Raw genomic sequence first — 14,375 nt, forward strand, 5'->3', positions numbered from 1 at the left:
GGGCTCCTCCCATAATTTCAGGCCACCATACTGGCCTTTCTATATATATATATATATATATATATATATATATATATATATATATATATACAAATTTACAGTTTGCACTGCGATCTGCGAACTGATCTGGGGGGGGGGGGGGTCATTAACTTGTATTGTCACCCTCAGCAGTTCACAGAAGGCAGTGTGAATTGCCTGCGAGGGAGATGTGATGGAAGAACCGGCACTGGTTTCCACATCGTGTATGTGTGAGTCCAGGCTAAAATCTAGAAGCTGATTGGTTTCTATGCACAGCTGAACTATGTTTACTTCAAAAGTGAATTTTCAATGTCACCATTTTTATTGCTGTCTGTGCCCCCGTTAAGGAGATCCACCCTGTTTATCATTATCATTGAAAGTGAAAATAAAAGAAAATCCCATCTCTGTTCAATCATACAATCATGTGCAAGCATAAATTCTGTTTTTTATTTCTTTTGCACGTGATTGGCTATCCTAAGAAAAGTGACATTTCACTGTTTCACCTCAATTCACTAAGATAGGCAAAAATTCATTCATTCAGTGAACGTGTTCTAATTCTTTAATGAAGCAACTCTTATGTTTATGTTATATATGTTTATATTGTATTTGGCCTAGTTATTGTCTGTGAATTAACCAGCAGTGTACAAATAACTTACAAAATCATTTTTCATTTTTTTTAGGTTGCTACCCAACTTGCCCTAAAGACAAACCTATTTATGATGAGTTTAACAGGATTTGTGTGCGGCCAGAGCGTTGTGGCTGTTTCATTAATAACACCCGCTATGGTATTGGGGATCCAATACCCAATTACAAGATTAGTTACAATTGGTAAGACACAGGGTCTACTGTGGAAGGTGGAACTTTATGTACTTTATTTAGATGTATTTTATACATACAAAACACATTTTTTTGTAGCATTCTGTGGGTCAGAATATACAAGCTTAACTTTAAGGATCTTTAATCTAAATTTTCTAAGGATTAAAGAACCCTCTGAGCATATTGTAAGGAACCTCATTGCGTGAAAGCAATGATTCCCTTATAGATGGTCTTCAAGACTAAAGTTACTTTAGCTATTTTGATAGACACAACTATTATGCTTAAGTTTATTATATGACTAACACATCCCTCATATTAAAACAATAAGAATTATACTTCTGTTGAAAGGAACTTAGGCCAACCGCAGCCATAAAAAGCCAAATACTTTCAAGCAACTCAACAAACGTAAGAGGTGGGTGTGATTATTTGACAGGGGGTGAATCTCAAACAATAGTGAGCTGCTATTATTGCACATAGAGATGCTCTCTTCACAATTTTTCATTTTTAAATACAACTAGTGTACAGGTAAGTATTTGATTCTGCCTTGATATCAGCCATTTATATTTCCCAATCTGTCAGACTGAGAGAAGAAGGCCAGTGCTTGAAGCCTGACATTTTCTGTTGCAGTGCACATGGGCTGACAAGGGAAATTTTCTTTTCACTGATGACCTCATGAGCATGTTGCTGCTCTTAATTTATCCAATCATTAAGCTGAGTATGTTGTTTGACCAATGTTCTCTACACAAAGCTTTGCTGTTACAGTGTAGGTCAATGATCTCTTCTGCTGTCTAGCAGGGATTCTGGAAGGTGGTATAAGTTTGCTATGTGAGTGATTTCTTCACTCTACAAAGGAGGCTGGCATAGTATGGGCAGGCAATACCTAAAAAATAATATTTGCAAGCAATATCTAAAGTTAGTTTAACTGTTTCTTGTGGGGGATTCCATTAAAATGTATGAATGCATTATTATAGTTGCTCTTTATAATACAATTCAATATTTTTTTTTTTTCAGTAATTGCACAGAAGGAGGAATTTACTGTGTCATTAGCGATACATCAGGTATGTTCTTACAGAGCTCTCTTTTTCCAGATATAAAGTGGCTGAGCATTTTGACACTTTCTCTAAAATATCAGATTTGATGTTTGAAAAGTATTTAGCATTGCAGCATGGGCAAAGGTGGTATTAGTTCTTACCATTTAAACCTGTAGATTGCGATTTACCAGTAGATCTCAGGCAGATGACTCGTAGATCATGGCTGGGCTTGCTGACGTGCCATTCCAGAGAATAAAACGCAACACAATCCAGAGGGACTACTTGTAAAGTTGGAGCTATAAAGGGGCAGGAGCCACATAAGTCAATGCCTAAATTGTAGTTCTTGCTCCTGTCCCATGCCGAGTGATACTAACTGTACTCCACCTTTTATCCCAGCTAGCAGTCTCCAGAGTGCTGCCAGCTGCAGGAAAGAAAGATCTTCAGGTCAGTGTGAAGCAATACACTGGGCATAATAGCAGCATTGTGTTGCTTTCTCACCACCTGCTTTCACCCCTTGGACCCCGAAGAAGCATGCAGTTGCGGGCCTCTTGAAGAGTGGCCCCATTTACTTGAATGGGTCACGATTTGCAGGCGATAGCACCCACCAGAAGCAACAGGAGGCTTAATTCCTGCTGGGGCATGTGTGCACCAAAGGAGGTAGGGATTGGGGGAGGTAAAACCACAACTCAACCACAGAGTTTTACCATCACCTCCTCCAACTTAATGTGTGAACAAGGCCTAAAGGGTGCCACAGCCGAATGTAACTAAGTGCTCCTTTACAAATGCAGCATTTGTTTGCTCCTGTTTAAATAAGGTGTGAGGAGGTGACACTGTGCCCAGTGATCTTTGACGTCTCTCATGTTGTTCAGGTCAGGGCCGTCTTTAATATTGATTGGACCCTGGCCAAAAATTTTCCTAATACACTTATCAACTATTTGAGGGCAGTGTGGGCTTGAGTGTCAGCTGCTTTGGGCCCCATAACAATGACTGGGCCTGGGGCAGCTGCCCCTTTTGCCAAGTGTTAAAGACGACCCTGGTTCAGGTAGATCTCCACCTCTTTAAGGTTGCCTACCCCTCAATTCAGAGTTCCTTATAAACCTTGACTACCAGAAAATCATCAGCTGCATCTTCCTTAGTAACTAAAATAAGGGTTTGAATCACAAAATATTTGTACAATGTGACCATTTAAAGCAGTACTAAACTCTGCTTTTCTTTTTTTTAATAAATGGGCTCCCAGTTGATTTATGAAATAATGTGCTAGTATGCACCACATATTAGTACATTAAGGCAGATACATCTGTGCAACTCAAATAAAACCCAGAAGCGCTAAGCTGTCACCACTCCCCTGATCAAAGGCACTTCCAACTTCGCCCGGTCTTCCTTTTGGGTTTTCTCTCTCCAGCTGCTTGAATGGCCAGGCCTCTTTGAAGTCACTCCCGTGCAGGCATATTGGAATCACCATCATGGCACGGTGCTCCCTGCATTCACAAGAAAGGCAGTGTGACATGAATACACAGTAAACTGTGCATGCGCGAGTGATGTCATCCCAGGCAGCACAGTGGTGTAGTGGTTAGCACTCTTGCCCAACAGTAAAAAGGGTCGCTGGTTTAAATCCCAACCACGGTACTACCTGCCTGGAGTTTGCATGTTCTCTGTGCCTGCATGGGTTTCCTCCAGGTACTCTGGTTTTCTTCCACACTCCAAAGACATGCTGGTAGGTTAATTGGCTTCTGTCCAAAAATTGGCCCTAGTATATGAATGGGGACCTTGGATTGTGGGCTCCTTGAGGGTAGGGACCGATGTGAGTGTGCAGGGATAGGGCCAATTGTAGACACTCACTCAGGATGGACTGGTGTCTTTATTCAACCTACTAACTATATCCCCTGGAGCAAACATTTATATCTCGTTAACATTGCAATTTTAGAAGATTTTGAAGATACTAGCAAGGAATATATATTATATGTTGTAATACAGAGGAAAGTCAAAATGTTGGATTTAATACTCTTTTTTTTCCAAATATAATTTTTATTGAACAACAAAGGTGCCAGACCCCATTATTACAACAATAACATGATGATAATTGAGATTGTAAACATGTAGTTCAGTTCATAATAAATCAATGAACATATTGCATTATCATATTACTCATTGGTACAAAACAAGACAGAGATTGCAATTAGCTTGCTCGGTTGTAACTAGCGTAACGTGACTATCGTGTAAGTGCAAAGGGGTAATAGGGTCTCCCCAATTTTTTTCCCTCTTTTCTTAAATAGTAAAAGGAAATAAGATATAGTCAGAGATAGAGCAGAAAGAGCAGAGTAGGGGAGAAGAAAGGGGGAGAGGGAAGGGGAAGGGAAGGGATGCGAAGGGAAGCAGGTAAGAAGATGACTATGGCTCAGGACCATAGCAGTAGCTCATGTGTATTTCTCACGGTTATGTTGTGCAGTAAGAACTACAGTAAATCCTCCATCTTGTTTATATCCTCCACTTTCCGCAGCCAACACATGGTTGTTGGTGGGCATTGCTGTTTCCAGTAAAGTTAATACTCTTTTAGGTTATGAAATATCAGTAAAAAACATATCTTAAATAATATGTAGTATTTAAAGCATATCTAAACCCAAGAACATAAATGTTATATATTGCAGCTTGCCTGGGCATGCAGCCAAGGCAGCTGATTGGAGGAAAGGCACACACCCCTTCTCCTCATTGGTAGTGACATTCAGCTCCGTTCGGTGAATCGTTCGGGGCTCTGCTAATCTATTTATAGCATCTTCCCCAACACAAAACTCTGTCTGCTTTTATCACATGCATCGGAGAATTTGTCAGAGGTTCTCATGCTGATAATAAAAGAACAGCATGAGACAGCTACAGGACTTAGTGCTTTGAAGAGAGATAAGAAAACACTCCAGATATACAGTATGTGCACAGCTAAAATTTCATGAATCGGTTTACATCCACTTTAAAGGATTATTGTCATTTTTTAATTTATGATAGTGGTTGTATAACTTCTTGCACGATTAGAGATGAAATTTTATGAACACTTAAAATTGTTTGCTTATTGGTCAAAAATATTTTGTTAGTGATTCATACTAAAACTTAAACCAGTTCACAATATCGTAATTTCTTGTCTTTGTTTGCAGTCAGCACCACCTCTCCGTGGACGATGACAACTCCAACTTCAAGTAAGTTATGATTGTTACTACAGCCTGTACATGTCATGATAAAATATTAAAGCTGAAGTCCAGCTTTAGTCTTGCACAGTTGTATAACTCCTATTCTGTACTTATAATGCTTAGTTGATTTCACACTGTGAAATGATTGCAGGGTTTGCAAATACAGAGAAATACCCATTCACCCTGTCTATAATCCACTGTCCTTTGTTTCCTATAAACTTAACTAGAATCTCAAAAATGTTATCAGTCCTCTGTGGACTACAGACCCTATGCTATAGAAATGAGGAGAGGAGGAGTCCAAATCAGGAAAGCAACCTATAGTGACAATGCTGCTTCTTCATAGATACAATGAAGTGACTGTTGTCACCCTAGAGCAGGAAGTTTGCTAATGGCAGAATCACCAGGTGAAATTACAGGAAAAAAACATCTAATGCAGCTTTCACATCTAAGCCCTTGTACACACGGTCGGAAATACCGACCACAAAATCCTTCGGATTCTTTCGGACGGATTTTGTCCGAAACTGGCGTTGCATACACACGGTCGGACAAAGTTATCGGAAAATCCGATCGTTCAGAATGTGATGACGTTCGTTCGTTACGACGGGACTACATTCAGCCTAGTAGCCAATAGCTTTGCTCTCGTACTTTGATCTGAGCATGCGTGGCACTTTGTCCGATCGGAATTCTCTACAAACAAACTGAATTTCCGACCGTGTGTACAGGGGCTAAGATCTGATAACCTGCATTCTGATGTAATGTGTAATTTTGTTTTGAGGTTTAGATACATTTTAACGAAAATTTAAAAATTCATACAAACTGCACAAGGAAGATTTAAAGCAAAAGCGTATTTCTGTTAGACCCTTATTGACTAACTATAGTCAAGCTGTGAGTTTTTTTTTTATAATATTAATCTGACAGAATTTTCAAACTTTATCTATTTCACGGAAAAATATGTTGTGTTACAGTCTGTGTCCCCATTGGGGAGATGTCCTTTCACTTCCAGTTAGGACAGAAAGTGATTGAAAATATCTTCAGCAGGGGCACAGCCTGTGGTCAAACACACAAAAATAGGTATGGTCCTGCGTCACAGCTACTTTACAGTAGCCTGGCCATCCTGAGAGGTGTATCAAGGACATTCTAAGATCCCCCCACCAACAGGACCCACTGTCACCTAACTAACACCACTCCTGTCCCAAGCTGGCCGCTGAACTCTTCTACTTTTCCCCAAAGCTGCGCTTTGGTCCTCTAAGACCAGCGTTCATGCTGCACGTGGTAATGAGCTGGTTTTTGGCTTTAATACATTTTACTGCAGATTCAAATATTGGTGGTATTGGTGAAAAGATAATTTCAGAAAAGTTACTCTTTACAATTAAATGAATGATACATTTGTTTATTTATTTGGAAATATATAATTTTCTGTCTGTTTTATTGAGTAGCAAGATCTGAAGATTGCTTTGTAAAAAAAATTGTGAATGGCACTGAGAAAATGGAGCACGTGATTTGTCCAACTTCTATACCCATTACTACATCTGTTACCTCCACTACCGTTACTACAACAACTGTGTCAACCTCAACAGGTAATAATTTCGACATGAGGGGCATGTTTATTAACCACTTTCAGACCGGACCATTTTGCTGGTAAATGACCAGAGGTCTTTTTACACTTTGGCACTGCGCTGCTTTAACTGGTAATTGCGCGGTCATGCAATGTTGTACCCAAACAAAATTTGCGTCCTTTTCTTCCCACAAATAGAGCTTTCTTTTGATGGTATTTGATTGCCTCTGCGATTTTTATTTTTTGCGATATAAACGTAAAAAGACCGCAAATTTTGAAAAAAAATGATATTTTCTACTTTTTGTTATTAGAAAAATCCAATAAACTCAATTTTAGTCATACATTTAGGCCAAAATGTATTCAGCCACATGTCTTTGGTAAAAAAAAAGTCAATAATTGTATATTTATTGGTTTGCGCAAAAGTTGTCACATCTACAAACTAAGGTACGTTTTCTGCAATTTACGCAGCTTTTAGTTTACGACTGCCTATCTCATTTCTTGAGGTGCTAAAATGGCAGGGCAGTACAAAACCCCCCCAAATGACCCCATTTTGGAAAGTAGACCCCCTAAGGAAATTGATAAGAGGCATGTTGAGCCCATTGAATATTTTATTTTTTTGCCTCAAGCGATTGAATAATGACAAAAAAAAAAATTTTTTTTTTTTTTTACACAAAGTTGTCACTAAATGATATATTGCTCACACATGCTATGGGCGTATGTGAAATAACACCCCAAAATAAATTCTGCTGCTTCTCCTGAGTACGGGGATACCACATATGTGGGACTTTTTGGGAGCCTAGCCGCGTACGGGGCCCCGAAAACCAAGCACCGCCTTCAGGCTTTCTAAGGGCGTACATTTTTGAGTTCACTTCTCACTACCTATTACAGTTTTGAAGGCCATAAAATGCCAAGATGGCACAAAACCCCCACAAATGACCCCATTTTAGAAAGTAGACACCCCAAGCTATTTGCTGAGAGGCATGTTGAGTTCATGGAATATTTTATATTTTGCCACAAGTTGCGGGAAAATTACAAACTTTTTTTTTTTTTTTTTTTTTTCACAAAGTTGTCACTAAATGATATATTGCTCACACATGCCATGGGCATATGTGAAATGACACCCCAAAATAAATTCTGCTGCTTCTCCTGAGTACGGGGATACCACATATGTGGGACTTTTTGGGAGCCTAGCCGCGTACGGGGCCCCGAAAACCAAGCACCGCCTTCAGGCTTTCTAAGGGCGTAAATTTTTGAGTTCACTTCTCACTACCTATTACAGTTTTGAAGGCCATAAAATGCCAAGATGGCACAAAACCCCCACAAATGACCCCATTTTAGAAAGTAGACACCCCAAGCTATTTGCTGAGAGGCATGTTGAGTCCATGGAATATTTTATATTTTGCCACAAGTTGCGGGAAAATTACAAACTTTTTTTTTTTTTTTTCACAAAGTTGTCACTAAATGATATATTGCTCACGCATGCCATGGGCATATGTGAAATGACACCCCAAAATAAATTCTGCTGCTTCTCCTGAGTACAGGGATACCACATATGTGGGACTTTTTGGGAGCCTAGCCGCGTACGGGGCCCCGAAAACCAAGCACCGCCTTCAGGCTTTCTAAGGGCGTTACAGTTTTGAAGGCCATAAAATGCCAAGATGGCACAAACCCCCCCCAAATGACCCCATTTTGGAAAGTAGACACCCCTAAATTTAGGGGTACACTAGTGAGACTAGGTAATAAATGGCGGGTGCCCTGAAACTATAAAAAAATAACTAACCAACCAGCGTCACCTGTAACAGTTATATGGTGATCACTGGTGAAAGGGTTAACTAGGGGGCAATCAGGGGGCTTTATGCGGTAGTATATGGGGGTCCCTGGCGCTATAAAAAGCTGCGGCGAACCTAAATACCTACCTGCCTAACTAGCGTCACCTGTGACACTAATACAGCGATCAGAAAAACGATCGCTTATTAGGCTGGGTTCACACTGGAGCGATGCGGGAACGCCACGAATGCGCGGCGGGTTCCCGCATCGCATGCCTCCCGGCGGCAGTTCACACTGCCCTATGCGAACTGCTGGGAGTGTCAGTGAAATGTTACTGACACCCCCAGATCAGTTCGCATATCGCAGTGCGATCTGCAAACTCGGATCGCATGGTGTGAACACCCATGCGATCCGATTCTGCTGCGGGCCAAAAAAAGGGTCCCGTGCGAATTTGCGGCGGGTGCGGCGGGTGTGGCGGGTGCGGCGGGTGCGGCGAATGGCTGAACTCGAATCGCACAGAGATCGGATGTGATTTGCACTGCAGTGCGGTGCGAATCACATCCGTTCTCATAAACCGCTGCAATGTGAACCCAGCCTTAGTGACACTGGCGACGGGGGGTGATCACGGGGTTAAACCTTTATTGGGGGGGTTAGGGGGGTACCTTAGAACTAAAGGGGGCTAACCCTAACTGCCCTAACAGTTATTAGTCACAAATGACACCCGCCGGGTGATCAGGGGGTTAAACCTTTATTAGGTAATAAATGGCGGGTGCCCTGAAACTATAAAAAATAACTAACCAACCAGCGTCACCTGTAACAGTTATATGGTGATCACTGGTGAAAGGGTTAACTAGGGGGCAATCAGGGGGCTTTATGCGGTAGTATATGGGGGTCCCTGGCGCTATAAAAAGCTGCGGCGAACCTAAATACCTACCTGCCTAACTAGCGTCACCTGTGACACTAATACGGCGATCAGAAAAATGATCGCTTATTAGGCTGGGTTCACACTGGAGCGATGCGGAAACGCCGCAAATCCGCGGCGGGTTCCCGCATCGCATGCCTCCCGGCGGCAGTTCACACTGCCCTATGCGAACTGCTGGGAGTGTCAGTGAAATGTTACTGACACCCCCAGATCAGTTCGCATATCGCAGTGCGATCTGCAAACTCGGATCGCATGGTGTGAACACCCATGCGATCCGATTCTGCTGCGGGCCAAAAAAAGGGTCCCGTGCGAATTTGCGGTGGGTGCGGCGGGTGTGGCGGGTGCGGCGGGTGCGGCGAATGGCTGAACTCGAATCGCACAGAGATCGGATGTGATTTGCACTGCAGTGCGGTGCGAATCACATTCGTTCTCATAAACCGCTGCAATGTGAACCCAGCCTTAGTGACACTGGCGACGGGGGGTGATCACGGGGTTAAACCTTTATTGGGGGGGTTAGGGGGGTACATTAGAACTAAAGGGGGCTAACTCTAACTGCCCTAACAGTTATTACAGTCACAAATGACACCAATGCAAAAAAAAAAAAAAAAAAAAAAAAAAAATGACATTGGTGTCACTGTGACTGGGGGGCAGGGGTAATTGGGGGGGTGATCGGGGGGTAAAGGGGGGGTGTGAGTGTGCCTGGCATGTTCTACTGTGTGTGTAGAGTGTTGGTGCAACTCACCGATCCGCTCTCCTCCGTGTCGGAACGAAAAATACCGACACGGAGGAGAGAATACATCACTTCCTCTCCTGTGTTTACATTACAGGAGAGGAAGTGATGTCACGGGGGATTCCTATTCGTCGGGAGCGATCGCGAGGGGGTGGCCATGAACGAATGGCCGTCCCCTCGTCCGGGATCGCTCCCGCACGAATACCGACCGCCGCAGGCACCGGGCGGGGGCCCGATCGGGCCCCCGACCCGCGGGAGGCAAGGGACGTACATGTACGCCAATATGCCTGCCCGTGCCATGCTATCGACGTACATCGTCGTGCGGCGGTCGGCAACTGGTTAAGCTGTACAGTAAAAAAAATATTTGTAAATCATCCGCTTTGATTTCAATTTGACTATGGCGTAACTTATTAAAGCTTAATTCCAGGCGCAAGAACAAAAAAACAAAAAAAAAAACAACCTTACAGTGGCACCACCCTTCACTGCAAGGTTTGAATGCTCCTTTCTCTGAAGCTCTGACCTGTGAGCAGAGCCTCAGCTTCATTAGATACAATGTAGGGCTATTAATCCTGTATTGTACATGGTGGAGGCTAAAGTTTGACCTCCGCCAGGAGCAGCTTACAGAGGAGGCTATGGTGGACTGGTCACACAGATAATAGTATCCTGCTGGAGTGGAAATCCAGGTAAGTAATAAAGCCTCTTCGGCAACCCCCTTAACCCTTGCAGTATGGGAGACAACGCTGCAATGATATTTCATTTACCGTATGTTGTGCCCAGAGCTGGGCTTTAAGGAGTGAGCATTAGACCTTCAGAGTGAATTTTTGATATGTTAAGGTAAAAAAATGAAAAAAGACGATTGAAATTAGTTTTAGTTATCAACCCCCATCAGTTATTATCTCCTTTCTGTCCACAATCCATGTGCTGATATCTCCTAGCACTATGCCCTATCCTGTTGATACGTTAAAGCATATCAAAACCCAAGAAAAAAAATGTATATATCGCAGCTTACAAGTAGTTAGAGGTGGTGGCTGCATTCATTTTCTTTCCATAGACTAAAAATGCCTTCAGCAAATACACAAAATCCCCTTTGATTGTTCTTGTTGCTTTCTGTAAGCTAAATTGAAAGCAAAGACAATTTTTTTCTGTAATTTACACAACATCTATATATTTATTGTTAAGAGGGGAAATCTTGTTTGAATTTCAGCCTTGGTGACAGCTATGGGTCCCTCCATAAATGACAGGAATTACGACAATCATAAAAAAAGAAAACCATCTATTGGCCATTAAATTACAACAAATTAAATGTTTATTTTTGTGTTCAAATATGCCCCAATAAGGCTCGTTTCACACCTTTGCAAGTGCAAAAGTGCACCTGTGTTTTTGCTTGTTTTGTGCGTCACGTTTAGGCAGCCCATGCATTTCAATGGGTTGCCCTACATGTAATAAATCTCACAAAAGAAGAGCAAGCACCTTTTTTCTTTTTCTTTTTTTTTTTTTTTTTTATTAAATCACATTGTACTACAGTACATGGGAAAAAGTTCTAATGTATTGTAGTTCGATTTAGCGGACATAATTTGACTGGTGTATTTTGGGTGCTATTAGGAATGAATGGCATCACAGAGTACCTGCCAGGACATCATATAAATTTCTGGATTGCATAGGCATGATCCAAGATCCCATTGCTTAACTAGCGGCTGGCAACCACCCTGGCCGCTAATTCTGTCACTGTGATAGTGGCCCTGTCTGATGCAAGGATCACTTGGCATTTTTTTTTCCACAAAAAGATTTATTTAGAAAAAATTTGAAGTATACGTTGCCTATAAACAGTAATCGTACATAGGTTCTACTTGACATTTTTTACAAACAAGCCAGTGTTGGGTGGCTGAACTACTGTTAAGATAGCAAAAAAAAAAAAAAAAAAAAGAACAGGTGCTTTAACAGAAGCAGTCATCAGGCTCCAGCTATTATTACACTTAGTGCTCTTAATTGAGACAAGCACACACTATAGAAGAACATAACATAAAATGCATCTTGTTAAAAAAAGGAATGATGGATTAAGTTATTTAGAAAGTCTAAAGTGACCCTTTCTAAAAGAGGTCCTAACAGAGAAAGAAGCAGAGGAATCAACTTCTGGTGGACAGTGATGGAAATCTTCATGGGATATGGTCGTTGCTGCTATCCATCACTTCTGGATGTGTCAGATAGCATGGCCCCTGCTACTAGCTGTGGTTCCTTTCACCATTCTTAGGTCATGCTGGAAGATTTCCCTCACTGCCCACCTGGAAAGTGAGTATTTCTCTACTTTTTTTGCAGGGTAGTTTTGCAAACATCTTGTGGTTAAAGACAGGATCACTTAAAGCCCAACTCCAGCCAAAAATAAAATTTACATAGGTCATAGTCCAATAGTTACCTTACTCCTATGCCTTGATTCCAAGCACCTCTTCCCTTGCCACCCTGCAGTGTAATAGATCAAAGTCATGGTGTCCTCTATGTGCCAAGCTAATATTCTGCCCTGGGGAGGGTCCAGTCATTTGTTATGGTCTTGGTCTGAGTTCTCCTGGAGCCTGTGAGAGAGCACCCAGCCACTGGAAGTGTTGCCTCTACCAATAGGAGATGTCCACATCACACAGGCAGTGATGTGAAGACCTGAAGAAGACCCCTGGAAGTACACAGTTGACAGAAGGAGCATCACATGGCTTCAGGTAAGTAAAATAGGTATTTGGATATGGTTTTTTTTTCTTTACCAGTGGTTAATTATAGTTGGGTGGGGATGAGGGTTGTTAATATCCTGGAAGAAAAAAAAAGACTATTCTAAGCTGTTGAAAAAGTGAAAATGCATTTGTCTCCAATTTTTGTCTATTTAGAAGCCTCATTTTTAATGTTTTTACACACGATTTACACAACTTTTACCTAGGATTCATACTTTTTTTTCAGTTTTTTCAGTTAAATGCAATTAGAAAAGCGTGAGTCTTGGGTGAAATTTGTGTGGAACTATACAGTGGTGTGAAAAAGTGTTTGCCCCCTTCCTCATTTCCTGTTCCTTTGCATGTTTGTCACACTTAAGTGTTTCGGAACATCAAACCAATTTAAACAATAGTCAAGGACAACACAAGTAAACACAAAATGCAATTTGTAAATGAAGGTGTTTATTATTAAAGGTGAAAAAAAATCCAAACCATCATAGCCCTGTGTGAAAAAGTGATTGCCCCCTAAACCTAATAACTGGTTGGGCCACCCTTAGCAGCAACAACTGCAACCAAGCGTTTGCGATAACGTGCAATGAACCTTTTACAGCGTCCTGGAGGAATTTTGGCCCACTCATCTTTGCAGAATTGTCCTAATTCACTTACATTAGAGGGTTTTCGAGCATGAACGGCCTTTTTAAGGTCATACCACAACATCTCAATAGGATTCAGGTCAGGACTTTGGCTAGGCCACACCAAAGTCTTCATTTTGTTTTTCTTCAGCCATTCTGTGGTGGACTTGCTGGTGTGTTTAGGATCATTGTCCTGCTGCAGAACCCAAGTTCGTTTCAGCTTGAGTACACGAACAGATGGTCGGACATTCTCCTTCAGGATCTCTTGGAAGACAGCAGAATTCATAGTTCCTTTTATCACGGCAAGTCTTCCAGGTCCTGAAGCAGCAAAACAGCCCCAGACCATCACACTACCACCACCATATTTTACTGTTGGTATAATGTTCTTTTTATGAAATGCAGTGTTCCTTCTACGCCAGATATACTTGGACACACACCTTCCAAAGAGTTCCACTTTTGTCTCATCGGTCCACAGAATGTTGTCCCAAAAGTCTTGGGGATCATCAAGATGTGTTGTGGAGAAATTGAGATGAGCTTTGATGTTCTTTTTGCTCAGCAGTGGTTTTCTCCTTGGAACTCTGCCATGCAGGCCATTTTTGCCCAGTCTTTTCCTGATGGTGGAGGCATGAACGCTGACCTTAACTGAGGCAAGTGAGGCCTGCAGTTCCTTGGACGTTGTTGTGGGGTCTTTTGTGACCTCTTGGATGAGTCGTCGCTGCGCTCTTGGGGTAATTTTAGGCGGCTGGCCAATCCTGGGAAGGTTCACCACTGTTCCATGTCTTCGCCATTTGTGGATAATGGCTCTCACTGTGGTTCGCTGGATTCCCAAAGCTTTGGAAATGGCTTTATAACCCTTTCCAGACTGATAGATCTCAATTACTTTCTTTCTCAATTGTTCCTGAATTGCTTTGGGTCTCGGCATGATGTGTAGCTTTTAAGGATCTTCTGGTGGACCTTACTGTGTCAAGCAGCTCCTATTTAAGTGATGCCTTGATTGTGAACAGGTGTGGCAATAATCAGGCCTGGGTGTGGCTAGAGAAATTGAAC

The 14,375-nt window shown here is 42.0% G+C and overlaps 1 protein-coding gene across 1 annotated transcript in view; it reads left to right on the forward strand.

Annotated features, from left to right (window-relative positions):
- LOC143925937 (mucin-2-like) overlaps positions 1 to 14,375 on the forward strand; it is a 257,039-nt gene that overhangs the window by 133,064 nt on the left and 109,600 nt on the right. Inside the window, exons 26-29 of the mRNA XM_077450217.1 lie at positions 699 to 846; positions 1,846 to 1,892; positions 5,006 to 5,047; positions 6,475 to 6,615. Coding sequence (XP_077306343.1) covers positions 699 to 846; positions 1,846 to 1,892; positions 5,006 to 5,047; positions 6,475 to 6,615 — 378 coding nt within the window. The remainder of the gene's footprint in view (positions 1 to 698; positions 847 to 1,845; positions 1,893 to 5,005; positions 5,048 to 6,474; positions 6,616 to 14,375) is intronic.

The sequence above is a fragment of the Lithobates pipiens genome, unplaced genomic scaffold, assembly GCF_037356315.1.
Source record: "Lithobates pipiens isolate NorthernLeopardFrog02 unplaced genomic scaffold, aLitPip1_a1.2 Scaffold_10, whole genome shotgun sequence".
In the NCBI taxonomy this organism is placed as follows: domain Eukaryota; kingdom Metazoa; phylum Chordata; class Amphibia; order Anura; family Ranidae; genus Lithobates; species Lithobates pipiens.